The 20452-nt window shown below is 35.3% G+C and overlaps 3 protein-coding genes across 5 annotated transcripts in view; 2 read left to right on the plus strand and 1 right to left on the minus strand.

Moving 5' to 3' along the window:
- The first annotated feature begins 610 nt into the window (after nt 1–610).
- LOC134278472 (pirin-like) lies at nt 611–6575 on the plus strand. Of its 2 annotated transcripts, none has more exons than XM_062760790.1 (8): nt 611–718; nt 1691–1783; nt 1890–1970; nt 2672–2878; nt 3124–3253; nt 3507–3595; nt 5396–5462; nt 5690–6575. In XM_062760790.1, exons 1-8 carry the CDS (start codon nt 626–628, stop codon nt 5821–5823), a joined length of 894 nt encoding a protein of 297 aa, XP_062616774.1. In that variant the 5' UTR covers nt 611–625; the 3' UTR covers nt 5824–6575. The 2 variants fall into 2 exon arrangements, with proteins under 2 accessions (XP_062616774.1, XP_062616775.1); XM_062760791.1 differs by lacking the exon at nt 611–718 and adding an exon at nt 862–939.
- A 293-nt stretch (nt 6576–6868) lies between these two features.
- LOC134278471 (pirin-like) lies at nt 6869–10867 on the plus strand. 2 transcript variants are annotated; one of them, XM_062760788.1, is made up of 9 exons: nt 6869–6926; nt 7444–7703; nt 7839–7931; nt 8178–8258; nt 8454–8660; nt 8844–8973; nt 9450–9535; nt 9712–9778; nt 10078–10867. In XM_062760788.1, exons 2-9 carry the CDS (start codon nt 7452–7454, stop codon nt 10200–10202), a joined length of 1041 nt encoding a protein of 346 aa, XP_062616772.1. In that variant the 5' UTR covers nt 6869–6926; nt 7444–7451; the 3' UTR covers nt 10203–10867. The 2 variants fall into 2 exon arrangements, with proteins under 2 accessions (XP_062616772.1, XP_062616773.1); XM_062760789.1 differs by having other exon boundaries at nt 6878–6926; nt 9911–10218.
- A 5061-nt stretch (nt 10868–15928) lies between these two features.
- Nucleotides 15929–20452, minus strand: part of LOC134278459 (teneurin-2-like) — a 50747-nt gene continuing 46223 nt past the window's right edge. The window contains exons 28-29 of the mRNA XM_062760776.1: nt 18769–20380; nt 15929–18541 (exon numbers count right to left, since the gene is read on the minus strand). Of these exons, the coding sequence (XP_062616760.1) occupies nt 17694–18541; nt 18769–20380 (2460 nt within the window). The 3' untranslated portion in view covers nt 15929–17693. The remainder of the gene's footprint in view (nt 18542–18768; nt 20381–20452) is intronic.

Here is a 20452-nt window from a genome sequence, read left to right on the forward strand (position 1 = left end):
TTTACACATGTTTACAAATTTGCCCCGTTTTAAATTCGCCCAGTCCCAGTTCTTTAAGAATTTATACTGTTTTCTTTGAATTTGCCCTGTTTTAAATTCACCCTCTTGTGACGCAGGCGAAAGAGGCGAAAATAAAACGGGGGCAAAAATTTCCCTTTATATTCAGTAATTCTTGCATAAATGATGCACACTGCTATATTAAATGACTTCAGCCTTTAGGTGCTTCTAAAATTTTCTCAATGTCAGATTGTACAGTTTTTTTATTCAGAAATGTTCATTCCCAGGTTGTATCTAAAGCTTCACAAAAATGTCACAATAGACATTGTACTTGTGTAAAAATTAACTTGCACTTTTACAGAAAAACCACTGCATTTTATTTTCATTTACCAATAACCTATTTAAAATGAAAATAAAATCTGAATATATATTATGATTAAAATCTTTATGAAACAATGTACAAATAGAAAAGACCTGACATTCATCCCAATATTTTTTTTTTGATCCGCCCCTTGCATAAACCGCTCTTCTGGGTTGGAAACAATGAAAGGTCTCCAAAATGTTGACATCAACAATAGTCAATCAAAACAAGTTTGTGATTAATTAATCTATGCTATGTTCTCAACAAATGAAGGCTAAGATCGCATCAAAGGCTTTACTGACGGTGGAGGAGGATGTAGGACCCGGAGCAAAAGTCAGACGGAGTGTAGGAAAACCAGAGGTAATCCTGTAGGCCTCTAGTCTTTTTGTGTCTCCTGCAGCAGGGGAGATTCCGTACGCCAGTCTCCCCGATTCAAGCAATAATCAAACAACTGAGATACCCCCTTTCGATGTCTTATTGATTGGGATCATATCGTGCTCGAAAACAGATGCACATGTCAAATATGAAAGCCCTATCTCTTCTCAATCAAAAGTTTCACGGAAAGATGACATTTTTGAACAGTAGGTCAAACATCAAGGTCAAGATCACAGCTAGGGTAATAATCGTACTATATTTACAAAGGTCTTATCACATAAAAGTTTTACTATAAAAGCATTATATTAAGTTTTTCTTTCAAAAGCTTTGACCTTTAGTAATGCTTAAATTTTTGGAAAAGTAGGTCAAATGTCAAGGTCATGAGGTTAAAGAATCATGAAATATTGGGAAAGGTCTTGTCTCAGATAATGTACATGTGACATATGAAAGCCCTATCTCTTCTCATTTATAAGATATTACCAAGATTGACAGACAAATGAGATTTACCAAGACTTAGTGATTGCTTCACTGGTGAAAGTGGGGGACAATAAAATTATATATGTGCTAATTTTTTTGTCTTATTCTTATTGAAAGCATCAAACTTTAATTTTGTGTATTTGTTATTGATGACCTACATGTAAAATGTGTGCAATGACCTTAATAACAGGTCACATTTCAAAGATCAAGGTCATCAAGAAATACGAAAGTGGAACAGTATGTTTGCTACAAATTGAAAACCTATGGTTTGAATGGTTAAAGTTTGAGTTTGTTGTACAGATGTAAAAGTTTTGTTCTTTAAAGGTTATATTTTAAAAGACATCAGGTCAGTGAATATACTGCTAAATATCACGTATACAATTAACATCTGAACCATTACTCTAAAAATGTATTTTAAACTTGAGATGGATAATTTTTCCTAGAAAGTCGGTGTCATTTCTTTTGTGATTTATTTTTTAGTTGAAAACTTTTGATCCATTCCTGTTGTTTGATGAATTCACAGACAAGTTATCGGACGGAATGCCAGATCATCCACACAGAGGATTTGAGGCGGTTTGTTTGAAGTTTCTTACACTCTGACTAGAATACCAATTTTTCATAGAATCCTGCTTGTTTTATAAATTAGATTATACCAAACTAAAATGCTTTACCTATGTAGGTCACCTATGTTCTGAAAGGAGGTATTGAATATGAGGATTCCTGTGGTCACAAAGGGCTACTTCATCCTGGGGACTTACAGGTAAGAATAAGTCAAAGGTGTATACAGGTAAGTACAGGTAAAAAGATCAGTCCTGTGTGTATATATATACTTTATATATACATGTACTACACATTGCGTGAGAGAAGGGTATACAGACATCACTGTGTCCATCCACTTATCTGTCTGTCTGACTGTCTTTTAAACTTATAGTGTACGTTTGTAAGTCCATATTTGATTTAAGGGGTATTTAACTTCAAGCCAAACTTGCAGATATGATGTGCAGTGATACATACTGAGTTTGTGCCAGTAACTTGGGATGAGAAACCCCAGGTCTAGGCATGTGACTCACATCAGTATCTAAACTGTAAGGGGTGTGTCTGTAAATGTTAAGTCTGATACTGCATCTGACATACCTATGTAAAAGACTTGCTCCCCTTAAGATAAGCAATGAGGTTTTCTCCTGGTATCCAAACTTAATTGAGACATACCAAACATTTGTATTTAATCTATTTACCAAGCCGACCCACACTGCCATCCACATAATTATTTTTTTTAATTTAATAATATGCCTCTCATAGAAATAACTAAACTTGCAGAAAATCCTTTCATCACCCTCAGATGTGTTGTACAGATTTTCAGTGAGACTTGCAGTTATCTGTGATCTAATGTTAGTTGTACATGTATTAGATTATTATGAGTGATGCATGAAGTTATTAGTGACTTTGTGTTAATACATTTAGTGGATGACAGCTGGCCGGGGAATTGTCCACTGTGAGATGCCCCATGGGGAGGAAGAGGTACATGGACTACAGCTCTGGGTCAATTTAGCTAAGAAAGAAAAAATGGGGGAGCCAGCCCTTCAGGAACTGCTGGACAAGGACATTCCAAGGACATCCAAAGATGGGGTCAAAGTCAAGGTCCTGGCTGGGGAAGCATTTGGAATAAAAGTAATAGAATGACCCATGACAGTGTTATATTTTATTCAGAGATGAACAACTCTTATTAATAAGAAAATTTTATGTACATTAAATACAGTGACATGGTAAATACTGTATATTTAAACATATGTATATTCCAGATATGTATTTATTTTGTTTTTCAAAAGACTTGTAGTGGATAATGCATACTTTAGGTCTTAAGCCAATATGTTGAATTTTGCCATATGTATCTTTACCCAGTATAATTCTTTTAGTCTAAGGTATACACTCACACCCCTACGATGTATCTGGACTTTAAGCTGGATCCTGGATCTAAACTGGAACAACCAATTCCTGCTGGCTGGAGGTCTTTCTTGTACATCCTGTCTGGCAAAGCCAAGTTTGGTAGGCTGGTTCATGTAATTCACTATACACTTAAATCCAAAGAAATCTGACAAGATAATACATAAAGACAGAAAAGTATAAAATAAACATTGCAATATACTTGTAAATGAACTGGATAAGGGTTGTAACAACAGGATATTTCAAAATTATAAATTAACTCTTGCAAACACCATATTTTTCAAAATTGTAAACAAATCCATGTTTACATTTTTATATCTTGACCTTTAATTACAAAATGTTTCTATGGTTACAGGTCCAGCAGGAAGTCAGGAGGAGCATGAGGCTCATCACCTGGTGACCTTCGAGGACGAGGGAGGGGACAGTATACGTGTAGAGAACTCTGTAAGCTGATGATGTTAATCACTCAGGGATACCAATTAAAAAAGTCCTGTCACAATGAATATACATATGAAGTATGAAAGCCCTAGCACCAATTATTCAAAAGTTAAGGCAAAGGTTAAAGTTTGGAAAATTTAAGTGAAAGTGGGTCAGACTCCAAGGTTAAGGTCAAGAGGTCAAATTTGGTGGTACTTTAAGAAAGGTCTTGTCACAAGGAATACACCTGTGTAATATCAAAGCATACATGCCAACTTTTGAAAATTCCCATGGGGGATTTAGCGCGTGACAACAATTTTCAAAGCTTTAAATTCGCGACATTTTGTCGTGAAATTAAATGATTATGAAATGATTTTTTTTTTATTTATAATATTGATATCACTTATCAATAAAACTCAAGGATTAATTTACCACAAAAAATGTTTTTCTTTCCAAAATTGAAATATTTTTGCTAAAATACTGGTGCCTCTCTCACTAAAGAAGGGGTATTTAGTTACATATATAAACAACTTTTTTTCTACCAGGACAGAATTTAGTGAAAAATTGAAAATTGTACAACTTTAAAATCATTTTTTTCAAAGGCTAAAAATAAATGAGGTGTTGATAATGTAAAGTCCTGTTTCTAGAAACATTTTTTATTTATATTTCAATTAATTAGAAATTCTAATAAGATATTAAATTTACAGAAATTTATACCACCTATCCAAAACAGAATTATTTTTTTTTACAGTCATGAAATTTGTCAGGCTTGATGGTGCCATGTGGGTATTTCCTTAAGTCATGCACATAGATCTACCTAACATATTACTTTTGGGAGAAGGGAGGGAAAAGAAATTCTAATTGACATACACTTGATTGTTTCATCTTAATTTTTAATAATATTTTAACTGGCAAACTTTACAATATTTTTCATTATAGGTAGATAAAATCAGCAGCTATGCTTTATTAGTTTTCTACTTTCGTTTTCAAAAAACGATCTCTTTGGATTCCGTTTTTATTGTTTGATTTGCATTTTATTGTCTTTAATTTATATTTTTAATAAAATGACAAACAACTATCTTGTTAATCTATGTGTTTCACCTTGCATACCCTTTAAAACTAACAAGATAATCCCCTAATTGCCCCAAGCTATAAGCTTCTTGCTCCAGTGGACAACTTCGTGCGTTCAAGCGTGAAGTGATTTCCTGTGTCTAGGCCTAATTAACATCTGGTTAAATAAACAATGAAACTTATCTGTGTGCATTGAATAAACAAGTCTGACATTGTTATCCCGATTGTCAAAATTCAGCGGTAGGGAATTACTTTTAAAATCGAAAATTTTGGTGATTTTTTTTTCAAATCGGGAAATAAGGGCAATTTTGCTTTCCCGATCGGGAAGGCGGGATGAAAGGGTAAAATCGGGAGGATCCCGCCTAAATCGGGAAAGTTGGCATGTATGTCAAAGCCATGGCTCTGCCCACTAAAAAGTTATTGGCTGGGAAGGTTTAAGTTTTTGCGAACAAACAGACGGATGTACAGGCCAAAAACTATAAACCATAGCAGTAAAACGAAACAGGTGGGAGGAGGCTACAGGCTTCATCTTCTATCTGTTTTTGGAAGAGAGGGGTTAGAAGTTGGAGGGGAGGGGGTATCCAACAGCTTCCAGTGTGAATACTGATTGTAGGCTAACTATAATCATCCTCTGATTCATGGAATAAAGAATCAAATTCTGTGAATGCATAGTGTCAAAATTTGTTGGAGCAGGTGGTAGTAAAGTATTGTTTAAGCTTTAATCTCATTAATTCTAAGATTAATTTGATATTTCAGGGAGCAACGGAATGTCATTTAGTTATGGTTGCTGGAGAACCAATCAAAGAACCTGTTTATCAGCAGGGTAAGTCATGTGACTTATTGTAGTTATAAAACACTTTATATAAACCATTATATTTTGCAAGGGGTATATTGCTTGAAATTGAGGTAATTTAAAAAATGGCCATTTCTAGATAACAGGCTCAAACATTAATCAGTTCAAATAATTGATCTGTTCATCCATCCCTGAAAAAAATGTCCATTTTCTGTTGTTTTTCTTTATATCATAATTTATAACATTTCAACCTCCAGGACCTTTTGTTATGAACTCGCTAGAAGAAACCCAGCAGGCATATCGTGACTTTCAGTCAGGAGGGAGTGGATTTGAGAAGGCCTCAAAATGGCAGTCCGATTATATGAGGAATCTCAAATCAAACATAAGTTGACTAATGATCTCACTTAGGAGGTGTGTTAAGATATGTCCTTCAGTGAACAGGAAGGAATGAAGTGCTCATTGATACATTTAGTCAAATGACAACCATGACAATTTAATACCTGACTCATATGTATACTAATTGTATTATCAATTGGAGGAAAAACATCATTAGATGTTTATTTTCTAATGAAGAACATTAACTTCTCAGTTGTTATTATTGTATTTTAGTATTAAAAATGCTTCAATGTAAAATGTTATTGGTTTTGTATGTTAGAAAGAGAAGTGCAGTAAAACTTCTCTAATTCGACAATCACTGGTTCCAAAGAAATCTGTTAGATTATAAAACATTCAGGATTAGACAACATTGTAATAATTATTAATAATTTAAATTTCTGAGAGGGACATAAAGTTTATATCGTATTAGGCAAGATTCTGGAATACACAACATTTGGATTACAAAAGTTTTACTGTACAAATGTTAGAGCTGAAAAATGTTAGTTTCTTGATTGTGACAATCAGCAAGCAAATGGTTCTCATGAGAATTTTATTTCTGAAAATTTCCACGTATACATTTGAGGTGTGAAACTCATGCAAGTTACATTTTTTATAAGTCATATTCTGAAGAGAGGGAAAGAGAAAGACACTATTGTATATTTTACATGCATGAATAGCATTTTTAAAATTATAATATTGTTAATATTTTTTTTTACTTTACTTTCACTTGTTGATTGTGTACGTAATAAGAATAAAATTTGAGAACTCAGATAATTGTATCTCTGTTTTAATTGATCTTAATTAGGAAGGAAAATTCAACAATATAATTGTCATGAAAAAGTTGAAAGACTCCCCCCCCCCCTCCTTCCCAGTTCCGGCGCCTTTGAAATATATGTCCAATGTTATTTTTTTTTAAAGTGAGTCAAAGATAAAGGTCAAAAAGTCTTTTAAATATTTAAAACCTAGGAAATTTTATGATTGTCTTAACACAATCTTTGATAATGCACAGTCACGCAAGATCCGCCTCTCGAATCGGAACTCTCCTGTAATTAGAAATAAGAAAATAAAACATTGGTTTGTTTACAAATGTAGCGGCAGTCTGTCCCAAGGAATTTTCATGTTTGTGGACTTGCTGTTAACAGTAACACGCAAATTCTTAAATCATTCGAATTTTCTGTTTAAATATTAACTGTGCACGGGCATTATATTGCAAGTGACTGCTAAATCAACATTGATATTTGATATAACATGTTACGTAAACTTTTTAAATACTGCTATGTCATTGTGGAATGTTCTAAATATTGACAATCCAAACAACAGGCTATGTATATAAGCAGGAGCTTTTGTATGCCATAAATATTTTTTCACAATTAATCAAAATTGATTTGATCTTATATTAATCTATGTGTATTTATAAGGCCAGTGTACTGCGAGCTCGAGGTAAATATAAACTGATAACAAAGTAGAAGCACTGTATGGTTTCTTTTCTAGAAAATGATCAACTTTCATTTTATTCATTTGATTACAGTATGATTTTGACAACTGTTAAACAATGTTAATTGCCAGGTAATATCTATTATATAGATACTAGTAGATAAAGATGAGTGAACTGATTGTAACCATATAAATTTTCCAGTTCCCTGAATGCTGAGTAGATACAGTATTGTGACCTGCACACTATCAGCGCTACTTGGAAGTTTTAAAACTACGTCTAGTAGTCATCTCAGGAGAAATTGTCAGCAGTTCAATCCATTTGGATTTTCTAACCAGACGTGTTGGATATCATCCCGAGCAGTATCCAGTATGAAGGGGAGGACGGTACAGAAGGCGGTACTGTCGGTGGAGCAGGATGAGGGAGTGGGGGCAAGAGTCCGGCGAAGCATAGGGAGGCCAGAGGTATCATCACAGTAGTATAACACTAAAGCTCTGGAGTTAATTCTTATCTGTTCTTTTTAAAAGAGATTTTTCAAAAATTAAGACTTCATTTGATAACCCTTCACATCAGCTTTGTACAAACTACAATATTTTCAGTTGAAAAATTTTGACCCATTCCTGATGCTGGATGAATTCAAAGGAAAGGCACCAGGGGGATTCCCTGACCATCCACACAGAGGATTTGAGACAGTATGTTTTCACATTACAATATTTGTTAAGAGATGGATAATGGTATTAAGAGTGAATATTTTCAATGTTGTTTGTCTTCCATCAATTTCATTGTTGTCTCAGAATTCTAAGTAAATATTTTTATGTAATATCATGGATACGCATGTTTCTGTGCGAATATTTATTGTTGTAGGTCACATACATTTCTAAGTGAATATTTACTGTGATAGGTCACATACATTTCTAAGTGAATATTTTGTGTTGTAGGTCACATATGTCTTGAAAGGGTCAATGAGACATGAAGACTTTTGTGGTCACAAGGGGATAATTCAGGATGGAGATTTACAGGTAAAAGGAAAACCAGTGAATATAAAGATGAGTTCTGGTTTTACTTCACTTTGTATAATCTGCCCAGCACTTCTACATTCAAACACATTGATAATACAAGATCGAGGGATCATATTATAACTGTTTACAATAAAGCCCTCCTGACATTTTTTATGTTCACTATGAAGTAATTAAAAATGATCACGTATGATACAGTGGATGACAGCTGGCCGAGGAATTGTACATTGCGAGATGCCACATGGAGAGGGGGAGGTACACGGACTACAGCTCTGGGTCAACCTGGCCAAGAAATACAAAATGATTGAACCAGCTTATCAGGAGCTGAAGGACAAGGACATCCCAAGGACAACCAAAAATGGGGTCACGGTCAAGGTCATTGCTGGGGAAGCTTTTGGCATAAAAGTAAATTATAGAAAAATGTCAAATTAAAGTGAAAACAACATTCATATTTCGACACATTGACATGTAAATTTTTAACATTTTAAATAGTTCAAATGTTTACTAGAGCTCCAATCTTTTAGAGTATGCTCTTATTCTCCTATCAGTAATTTATCTGGACTTTGTTTTTTCTTATGATTGTTATAGTCTAAGGTATACACACGCACCCCTACAATGTATCTAGACTTTAAGCTGGATCCTGGATCTAAACTAGAACAACCAATTCCTTCTGGCTGGAGGTCTTTCTTGTACATCCTGTCTGGCAAAGCCAAGTTTGGTACGTTGGCAAGACCCACATATATTGATTAATGTTGAAGGTTAGATTTGGATAAGTAGGCTGTTACTTAATAGGAACAGTACATCTAGTTAAAAAGGTTTTATTTCTTCAAATTAATAATGGGCATGATGACAAAATATTTTCTTTAAAACGAATCAAATAATACATATAACACAATGATAAACATTGCAATATTTTCAGCACTTTATGAACTATTTTGGGTTTTTTCTAGTTAATTTATACTTTAACAATTAAAAAAAAACACTTCTTTTATATCAGTGAAAATTGTCAGAATATTGTCCCATCCATAAAAAAAAAACATTTATAAGCATACAAGTTTTGCACTTTGTACTTTTTAAATGATGCATTCCCCAACTTATCCATACATCAAATTAGATAATGTTGCTATGGTTACACAAATTAAATCAGATTGTAATGGTAACACATTTAAGTAGATGATGTTGCTATGGTTACAGGTCCAGCAGGAAATCAGAAGGAACATGAAGCTCATCACACAGTGACCTTCAACGACGACGGAGACAGTATACAGGTCGAGAACTCGGTAAGCTGTTGTCAGCAAATAGAGATATAAATAGAGATAATACAGAGATTATTTACAGATTGCACAAGTCATGATATAAAATTACTGAGGGAAATAATTCTTACCAAAATTTGGTCAATTATAACTGAAAATTTGTCATATAATCAATATTGCAAGATATTTTACAAACATTTTAGGGGTCAACAGAATGTCATTTAGTAATGATTGCTGGAGAACCAATCAAAGAGCCTGTTTTTCAGTATGGTAAGTCATTTGTCTTTGAGAAGATACAAAGTAAGGTTGAATTTAATATTTAAAATAAATAGTTAAAAAATATTATAGACCTTCGTCAGATGTGTTTTGCTGTGTGATTATGAGTCTGTTTTGTTCCCCCAGGGCCTTTTGTTATGAACTCTCAAGATGAGTTACAACAGACTTTTCGTGACTATCAGTCGGGGAAAAATGGTTTTGAGAATGCCCCTAAATGGCAGTCTGATTATGTGAAGAATCGGTACTAAGTGGACTCTGTAACCGACTTGTAACCTTGTTTGTGATTTATGTAGGTCCCTTTGTCATGTCTTCAGAGGAGGAACTTCACCAGGCCAGAAAGGATTATCAGTTTGGGAGGAATGGATTCGAAAATGCGCATACTTGGAATTCTTTTATTGTCACTGAGGATGAAAGTTGATATCTTTTGATGACACTTTTTAGCTCACCTGAGCCAAACTCAAGTGAACTTTTCTGACTCAGAAGTACCCCATCTGTTGTGTGCCATCTGTTTTATGTAAACATTTCACCTTGATGTTTTCAACTTCTCTCCAAAAGGACAGGACCGATTTCAATCAAACTTGCCACAAAGCATCCCTGGGTAAAAGAGATTCAAATTTGTCAAATAAAGGGCCTGGCATACTATCCTAATTTTTAAGGGGAGATAAGAAACGGTGAACATTTTGATGGGGTTATTGATTACCTTGCCATGTCTTCTGATTGATTACAATTAATGACAATATTTTTTCATATTCTTTGTGGTGATTTATGTAGATGAATGACATTGGCTCCCTGAATTTATATACAATCTTATAATGTTTTTTCTAGTTCTGTTTTTATATTTATTGAACAATTGATATACATGTATGAATGTCACTTTAAAAGTTTACCAGACTTAAAGTGTTGGTAGTTAGATATAAATTCAGAATAGTGTATAAGTATTTCAACAAAATGTTTGTTTCTTTATACATTACTATGCATACATAGTACACCCTTGCTATAAATAATCATTACATACAGGTTATGATAGGCAACACCAATAAAAATTGTATTCAGCTAATCTCAAATTATACTTGTGTCCAACAATACATGTGTTTATTTTGATTGACAACCATTTATATGTATTAATTTACATTTTTAATGGTGCCATATACATTACATGAGTTTGAAATGTACTAACAACTTTTTTGCATTATTTATTGAGTGTTGGAGATATAATGTGATATTGTTTGTTACTCCTGGTTTTCACCAGGGTCTTCTTTAAAGATTTTTATATGTGTAAGAGACTAAGTATAGATGTAATTAAATATTTACAAAGTACATAAAGCTAGCCCAGGTTATTTTCCCCCTCTTACTGACCCCCCCCCCCCTGAAAAAGAGAAAAATCCCAAGGAAATTATAAAAATAAGGTTCCAGTAATAAGTACCGCAGAGCTGTGAATTTACTTTGGTACAAGTGTATTTCTTAAACATTCTAATAGGCAACAAAACAATACTATCAAATATAGATGTTTGTATCTACTATCACTTCTCAATTCCAGTTTATCACACGATGCAGAGCAAAGTTTATTATCCCCTGGCAATGGAATTGGAGGAGATATACATGTGAAAGTACATTTTGAAATGTTATATTTTGTTTGCGGTCAATTTGATGATTTGCATCAATTTTACTTGTTGGATACATATTCGCTTGGTTTCAGGATGGTGTATTTTGTATATTATGTGCTTTTCTAAATTTTCTGAATACTTTTAGGACAATAATTTTTTTTTTAAATCGCTAAAATTGGCGCGATTTAAAAATTTCATGTTACTGTATATAAAAAGAGTGCGCAAAATACACCATCCTATATATATATATAGAAAAAAATCTTTTCTTGTACGTACTATGATGCAAGACCCATCAAAAAGATTGAAAAGAAAGAAAACAACATACCTCCGGGATCTTTTGACCCGGAGGCATAAAAATGTATGTATGTGCTGCTAATTTATAAATTAGCCGTTATATAGTTGTGTTCCTATAAAGTGACATCCATTTAAAATTACTTATCTTTTTAAAGGTTTTACTGAAGTGGTTCTAATTTAGGTACTAATTTATTTGAGAAAACGAGGAAGATCAACAGCATTGAGCTGCAATGCATACTAGTATATAAAAAGTATATTTTAGGATCAAGAATAGCAGTATGTAATATATATAAGTATTTTTTTTCTAGTGAGGTGGAGAGCAACCACTTTTGTGATCCAAAAATAAAGGTTAGGAGATATCCATTTTTCAAGCACTCTGAAAGATATATAAGCAGGGTATTTTTAAAAAAGATTTTTTAAACTTAGAATCAGCCTTAAACTATTTAAAACTAATGTTTCCCAGAACTCTGAATATATTTTTTCCTTATATGGGTTGATTTTTAATGTATGAGAGGCAGTTTGTCACAAAACAAACTACATGTATGCATAAAAGTACAGCAATAGTCTCTGAGTAGCATACATGTATGCATTGAAAAAATTATTTATTAAATTTCTGCTGGGGAAAATAATGTATATATAACAAGGACATCGCAAAACAGAGCATCCCCTCGCAAAGAGCATATCTAAAAAATGACATTGACCCCGATGCATATTATATTGCTTCCGTTATGCACAGCATTATCTCACTCACCAGCAAACGAACACACAGTTGCATGCTATATCCTCTCCAATTCCGTTGTGAGTGGGTAACAAGCACTACTAGCTGTAATGTGTTTAAATTATTTTTTTATTTTTGAGCTTACAAGTGTACACAGCATATTCAGTCTATAGCTGCTGGAGACACATACATACACACCTTCTAAGGCTCTTTCACTCTTGAAAAATCATCACAGAAATTTGAGCACACATCATGACATGTAGTATGTATTGTAGTCAAGGAATTCAATATTCACCATTATAGTCTGTTATTCATACAAAATGTTTATTTGAAGACTAAAGAGTAAGTTATAATTTTACATTAAATGTAAATTTAAACAGAAAACAAGAGGCCCATGGACCACATCGCTCACCTGAGAATCTTTGACCATTCTGTTTTTTACCAGACCTCCCCCTTGTAATACATATTGTGACCCCAACCTACCCCAATGATCATAATTTAAACAATTTGAAATCTACACTACCTCAGGATGCTTCCACATAAGTTTTAGCTTTTCTGGTCCAGTGGTTCTTGAGAAGAAGATTTTTAAAGATTTTTCCTATATATTTCTATATAAAAATTTGATATCCTATTGTGACCCTGCCCTACCCCCGGGGGTCATGATTTGAACAGTTTACAATCTACACTACCCAGCGTGCTTCCACATAAGTTTCAGCTTTTCTGGCCCAGTGGTTCATGAGAAGAAGATTTTCAAAGATTTTTCCTATATATTTCTATGTAAAACATTGATTCCCCATTGTGGCCCCACCCTACCCCGGCGGTCATGATTTGAACAATTTAGAATCTACACTTCCCTAGGATGCTTCCACATAAGTTTTAGCTTTTCTTGCCCTGTGGTTCATGAGAAGAAGATTTTCAAAGATTTTTCCTATATATTTCTATGTAAAACATTGATTCCCCATTGTGACCCCACCCTACCCCCGGGGGTCATGGTTTGAACAATTTAGAATCTACACTGCCCCAGGATGCTTCCACATAAGTTTCAGCTTTTCTGGCCCAGTGGTTCTTGAGAAGAAGATTTTTAAAGATTTTTCCTATATATTTCTATGTAAAACTTTGATTCCCCATTGTTGCCCCGCCCAACCCCCGGGGGTCATGATTTGAACAATTTAGAATCTACACTACCCCAGGATGCTTCCACATAAGTTACAGCTTTATTGGCCCAGTGGTTCTTGAGAAGAAGATTTTTTAATGACCCCACCCTATTTTTGTCTTTTTTTGATTATCTCCCCTTGTGAGGGGACTTGGCCCTTCATTTTAACAATTTATATTCCCCTTCACCCAAGGATGCTTTGTACCATGTTTGGTCAGAATTGGCCCAGTGGTTCTTGAGAAGAAGTCGAAAATGTGAAAAGTTTACAGACGGATGGACGGACGACGGACAAAATGTGATCAGAAAAGCTCACTTGAGCCTTCGGCTCAGGTGAGCTTAAAATGTTCTGAAGTGTTTTTTTTCTCACCAAACCTTTAATTTCAAATGATTTTAGCTCGTCTCGCTACAGTGTATGTACAATGTACATGTGTATGTAAATGACAATCAAAGTCCTCCATACTATACATGCAGCAAACATAAATTATAGTGCTTCACAAGTAGTAACCAGCAGTATTTAAAACAGAATCTTAAAGTATTGGATATATGAGTTGCATATAAGAAATGGAAAAAGTAAAAACTGAATTTCAAATAAATACTTTAGAAGATGCTACTAGCGATTTCTACAAAAGCCCCAAGGATCGGGACGAGAATTTTGCAAAGCCAGTAAATACTGCAATAATTCGACTTCTGGGAAAAGATGAGTCGTATACATTTTGCAAGGCTGGTCCAGGTCCTACAACACTTGTTGATGGGAAAAAGAAGAATTCTTTAAAGGATTACAATTCTGATTTAGGACTGCGAATCGACCTACAGAGTTCCCGTACGAATACATTTCATGCCGGTATACCCCAGGTACATTTTGCCAACATTCAGATACAACTGAATAAGAATACAACTATCGCCCATGGAAACATTTCCAAGAATTCAACTATCGCCGAGGTACACTTCGAATGTGACGTCCCCATTCCCGAGGACACGATAAGAGATGCTTTTTATCAGAGCTGGAAAGGGAAAAAAAGAATTTATGTGTACAAAAAGAGTTCTTAAAAAAGTGAACGACATTCATGTTCCACTAACGAACACGAGACAGCTATGAGAAATGACAAAAGTTTTAGACTGTCTGCGTTGTATCCATAATGTATTCATTTTTTCCTGCATGAACGTAATTTGGAGAGGAAATACTTAAGCATGTGCTTAACTTTTATAATAATGTAAACTTACACTTAAGAACACTTCCAAGTGTTCACTCTAATAAATGCATTTATTAAAAAACTACGCGATAGAATGGTAGAATATTTTCAAATTATTTCAACAAACGAGTCTTCTCAACAATTGTTGAAAGAAAATTAATTATCACCGAAGAAACCCAATGTCCCGTGACGAAACTTAAAAACAATAAATCTGTACTTTGCGGCACGTGTTTTGTGTTATCAGCTTCTTTTTATGACCATTATCAATTTTAACAATTGGTATAGCTAAAAAAAACACAAAACATGGGCGAAATGGTCATTGAGGAAGAAGCAAGAGCTATTGGAATGTTGATATCTGGATCATACTCAAGACACGTTTTAGTCACTTTTATTGTAGCATTTAATTGTCCTTGATATTAAAATAAACAACATGCATCAAAATCCATTTAAACACATTTTTGATAGGTTTTGCGTCATTTTTTTATCGTCAAATTATCACAATTTGAAAGCTTTGGACAAAATTTAACCAAACTGGAAGTGATCTAGATCTTCGTCCGAGGCCAATGTTTTGCATCAAAGCTAGCTTAAAAGATTGTTATAAACAGTCTGAATCATCCATAGACAGGTACAGAAGCTAACGGAAGGTCTAAATGTTGACAAAAAGCATCTATTTGATGCACTGGCCTGCCAAATCCGCAGATCTAAATCCCATTGAACATATGGGCTTTTAAAAGGAATATCAACCCCCCCCCCCTTTCCATACAATTTCAACGGTTTAGAAAGATCCAAGCACGAGGTGTCGCAGCAGATAAATTAACCTCCTATTCAAAGGGTACCTTTTTTGGGTAACAAAGAATGGCAATTTGAAATATTAACTTCAATCTTGAATACACTATAACTATGTAGAACTTAAACAGAAAAGAGCAGACTAGTAACCTTTTGACCTCAGGATCACTTGGTCATCATGGTCATCTACCCACTACATTTGCTGTCAAGTACATCTTGACAGATCAAGAATTTATTGGCTGGTTGCTGGGGCAGACTGCCAAGAGCTGTACTGCAACCACCTCATGACCAGCTTTTCTGGCTGAGGGAATTACTGGTCTAATTACCGGTATGCAACTTCCTCTGATCCTTGATATAATATAGTTTCATATGTATACCAAAATAACAAAAAAAGCTTGATAAGTTCATTTGTTTTTAATTTGTAAATGGAGAGCCTATAGACAGCAATAAAGAGTATCTTAACTGTATAATATATATAGTCTGTACAGAAAGCATAAGGAACTGCTTTATGACATCATAAGACATACATGTAATGACAGAACTGCTTTATGACATCATAAGACATACATGTAATGACAGAACTGCTTTATGACATCATAAGACATACATGTAATGACAGAACTGCTTTATGACATCATAACACATACATGTAATGACAGAACTGCTTTATGACATCATAAGACATACAAGTAATGACAGAACTGCTTCATGACATCATAAGACAAACGGTTATGTCTCGTAACGTTTATTATGACATATATATTTGTGACACTAAATGACATACTCATGACAGAATAACTAAGATCATTTCATGGCCACTCTGTTTATAGTTATTCTGCAATGGTCAAAGTGATAATTAGTTAATGGGACTAGTTAACAGGTTTACATTGAGAGAGCTTAAAAAATAAAGTTTGGCACAAGTTACAAAGAAAAATGAAAACATGAAACAGATTTCTATCTTACGAAGATAAAGGGCTCAGGTTTTATTACTGGTGAACAGATCGAGTTTGTTTGCTGCAACAAAAACACATATCACAGTTATAAACAAAAGAACAGATTTGTTTTATAAACACAGGGCATGCCTTGCCATCTTAAGACAAAATGTATATAATGTTTCTCTTAATTATGACTTTATTGTAGAGGAAGAACTCAATCATGTTCAAGTCCTTGTATTGACACATACAAAGGAAAATAATGTTTGATAGGAACACATAAAAATACACAAACATTCAGGATTGCAGAAAAGAACATAGCAATTACTCCAAAAACATCATCAAATGGAAGAAGGAAAGTTTGATTTCCTAAAATATTGCACAGCTGTAGCGGAAAACAGTCTACAGTCATCCTTGACCCTGTCAAAAATTCTACCTAGTTAAAAATACCTTAAAATGTTAAATTACTTCATGTAAACATTTTTAAAAGTGGACAGTTTAAAATATTACAAAATATGATACTTAAAAAGAAAACAAAAGATATGTGCATGCAAATTTGGATGAGAAAACACATCTTTTTTTTTAAGTCACATGATCATCAGCTTGGTATAGTGACCAGCATATACAAGTTAAAACAGTGATGATGGAAAGTGACTAGTATATGTAAGTATGAAAATGTCAGCAGTTTTGATATGACCAATAACATTTGTATCATAGTCCACAATACTGATACACAAATAGCACTGTCTAATTAGGTCAATACCCACGGAAACGGCGTTCTGGGGTACAATCGGGTACCCCTGGATAAACCACCTCCTGGAGTATACCTACCGGAATATTTCACAACTTCTTCATGAATACAATTCTTAGATACTGGATAATGATCATGTATCCATGCTTTTGATTGGATAATAAATAAATATTTTATGACATCACACATGTATATCAACAATAACACTCTCACTCAGTCTCACTGTAGCACCACAAGAATCCATCCGTTCTTGCCTAAGCACATTCATATCATTTTATTTTGTTTCCATGGCACAATTTGATTTGTGTCTGTTAGTGTAAGTAATCACAACACATTATGAGATGCTAGGGATATCATTATAAATTTCAGCTTCAATAAGAAATCAGGAATTATCTTCCTTCTCTGAATCTTTCCAGCTGATTGTTTGGCACCCTCACTGGGAATAACTCAAAATTGATAACAAGGATATTGTCTATGTGTATCACCTGTTGGTTTTCTGGAGTTTGATGCTGTTACAGTCATCAGATAATTCGGGATATTGAGTCGGGGTTTGAGATTGTCTGTATCGACCCTCGTATCCCCTCGCTGATCCGTGGGTCAGAATTTCATTCACTTCATATGAAGTCCATTGATATTGCGATGTGAGCGAGTTTTGTAGAATCCATTTTTCTCGCCTCCAGGCATGGTTAACTGCCCGAGTTGTGGCGTGGCTGAGAACTCGCTGCCTCTCGAGTTCTAACGTTGTGCCGTATCTAATGTTGATTATGGAATGCTTGCCATGAAGCTTGATGTCCGTCTCCGTTCTTCTGTGAGCAGGCCTCTTCACTGTCACATTGAGTCCATTCTCATATCGAATTTCATCATTATAGATTCCTAAAGTTTTCAAATCCTCCGCCGCCTTAGAACTTTCTGGTTTCACAAAATAATGTACGTCCTTGCCATTGATAATATACTGCAAGTCGAGAATCTCCGAGCCATTCACCAGCACGAGGGCTAGTTGTTTCGACCAATCAGGAGTCTTCTCCATGACCCCGACCTCTACACGGCCATTACGATAAGACAGAGTTACTCCGTCGCCAAAGATACTTGCTAGAGCAGCGAATTGCACATCTGTCCTCGTCTGCAGTGGTGATAGTTTGGACTTTGGAACAATGGACATGGTCAGCAAGCTGTCCATATCCTGAAGGAATGTACACTCAAAGGCGGAGGACGTCGGCAGTAAGGAGAGATCGGTGTCCTTCTTCTTTGGACGAATTTCTCCCGTGTACGATATGTCCGGAGCCAGGCTCCTAATGTCGTACCCCAGCATGGACATCCACTCAGTTACAGCTAGAGAAAAAGAAAAATGTGTCAATTAAATTTATATCCTTTATCTTGAATGCAGAATATTCAGTTAAAAAAAATAAGATTTTCTTATAGTGAAAGTACAGCTTTCTCTATAAAATATAGTTAAAAAGTTGAAAAATAAACTTATTCCATTAGAATAAAAAATCTTTTTCATAAAGAAGACTAATTATTTTAATTTAGTATGCAACCCTTTAAAACTGTCTACTTACAGAGTATGGGGTAGGAGGTCTTTGTGTGTGTGTTCACCAGATACTGGAATCTGTAGTTGTTGAGCAGTGCTGGTGCCTCTAGGATTTTCTTGATGTTGTGGATGATGTTCTTGTAACTGGGAGACAGCCAGCGGCCATTATCTGTGTCGTAGACTCGGCTACTAAAGATGACCAGCTCTGTAACGGGATTGTACAACCCTCCCTGGAATCCAAAACTGAACTCGAAACTGGGATTGGTGTCATTCTCCACCCTCCCCAGAGGATCATACACAATGGACTTGATGATATGGCCTTGTTTGTTCATCACCGCTATTGGGGAGCCCATGGGGTCACAAGCGATGTAGTACACCACTCCACCTCGCTTCATGGCTATTAGGTTTCCGCTGGGCTCGTAAATGTACTCCGTGACCTCTAAGGAGGTTCTGTTATACGTGTGGGTGATGCGATCAGGATTTGAAGCATCACTGTAGAAGTACTGCATTGTTTCTCCACCATTAGATTCCATGAGAACTAATTTTCCAAAGGAGTCATAGAAGTAAAAGTAGCGGTATTTGCCAGTTTTAGCCACGTACATCAACTGTCCATTAGAATTAAACTTGAGATCCTGATTGTGTCTCTTGGCCATGAATCCATCCTCGTCAAACTTGTACTGTTTGTTGCCGGACTTGATAATCCGGTCTCCTGTGTCATATTCCAGGTCCTTTGGAATTCCATCCTCCGTCACGCGGTTAATGTTTCCGTTATTACTATAGCTAAATCTCCAGGCAGACTGCCCATTAATAAAGACTTCTATGATATTACTGTCCTTATCGTACATGTACATGTATTTGATTTCTTCCCCATTAACATTCCTTTGCCACCTGTGGATCCTGTTGTAGACATCGTACCCTACTTTTAATGTCAGCACACCGTCTCTATCAAATCGATACTTTGTGTTCTCCACCCGTCCATATTTATCATAACTGCGAGTAACTGTTACAAACTTATCTGATATTGTCTCTGAATCGTACATTGTTCTAAATGTTAAGTTCAATGGACCCAGTGTTTTAAGTTTGCCTGTGTTGGTATCATATGTATAACTAGTGCTAGTTCCATTAATGTGCACACCGAAACCTGCGTCAATCTTTGTTATCCTGAAGTTATTATCATAGGTGTAGGAAAATGACCCGGTGATTAATTTATCGTCTTTTGGGAAGGTCACGTCGTAGCTGGACACCAGTGATCCGGAGTAAGCGTAGGTCTCCACACAGCTATAGGGTCCACTGGAGATGGTGGACTGCGACAGTTTTAGGATCTGCTCGTTGTATTCCAGTTCTACCTGTGTCTCGTCGAAAAGAACCGTCGTGGGTTGAGAATAGCTGTTGTAACGGTAAGCCACGCGCCTCTGTTCACTGGGATAAACCACCATAAGGAGTTTACCATTGCCATCGTATTCCTCAGAGTAAGGGTATGACAGTCCTGGTATGTGGTAAAGATACCGCTGCTTCCCAATAGAGGTGATGTGGTTAAAATGGTGGTAACCAAGGTCAGGGGTTCGAATCTTCTCCAGTTCTCCAAGACTGTTATACTCCAAGTAGTACTGCTTACCGCTGGGCATTACAATGTCTGTAGGCTGAAAACAGAAATAATACTGCTTTACTGTAGACATGTCTTTATGTTTGTCAGGCTCTTTCAATTAATGACT

This window comes from Saccostrea cucullata, unplaced genomic scaffold (assembly GCF_032062105.1).
Source record: "Saccostrea cucullata isolate Sc308-1 unplaced genomic scaffold, CSIRO_AGI_Scuc_v1 ctg459, whole genome shotgun sequence".
Classification (NCBI taxonomy): Eukaryota; Metazoa; Mollusca; class Bivalvia; order Ostreida; family Ostreidae; genus Saccostrea; species Saccostrea cuccullata.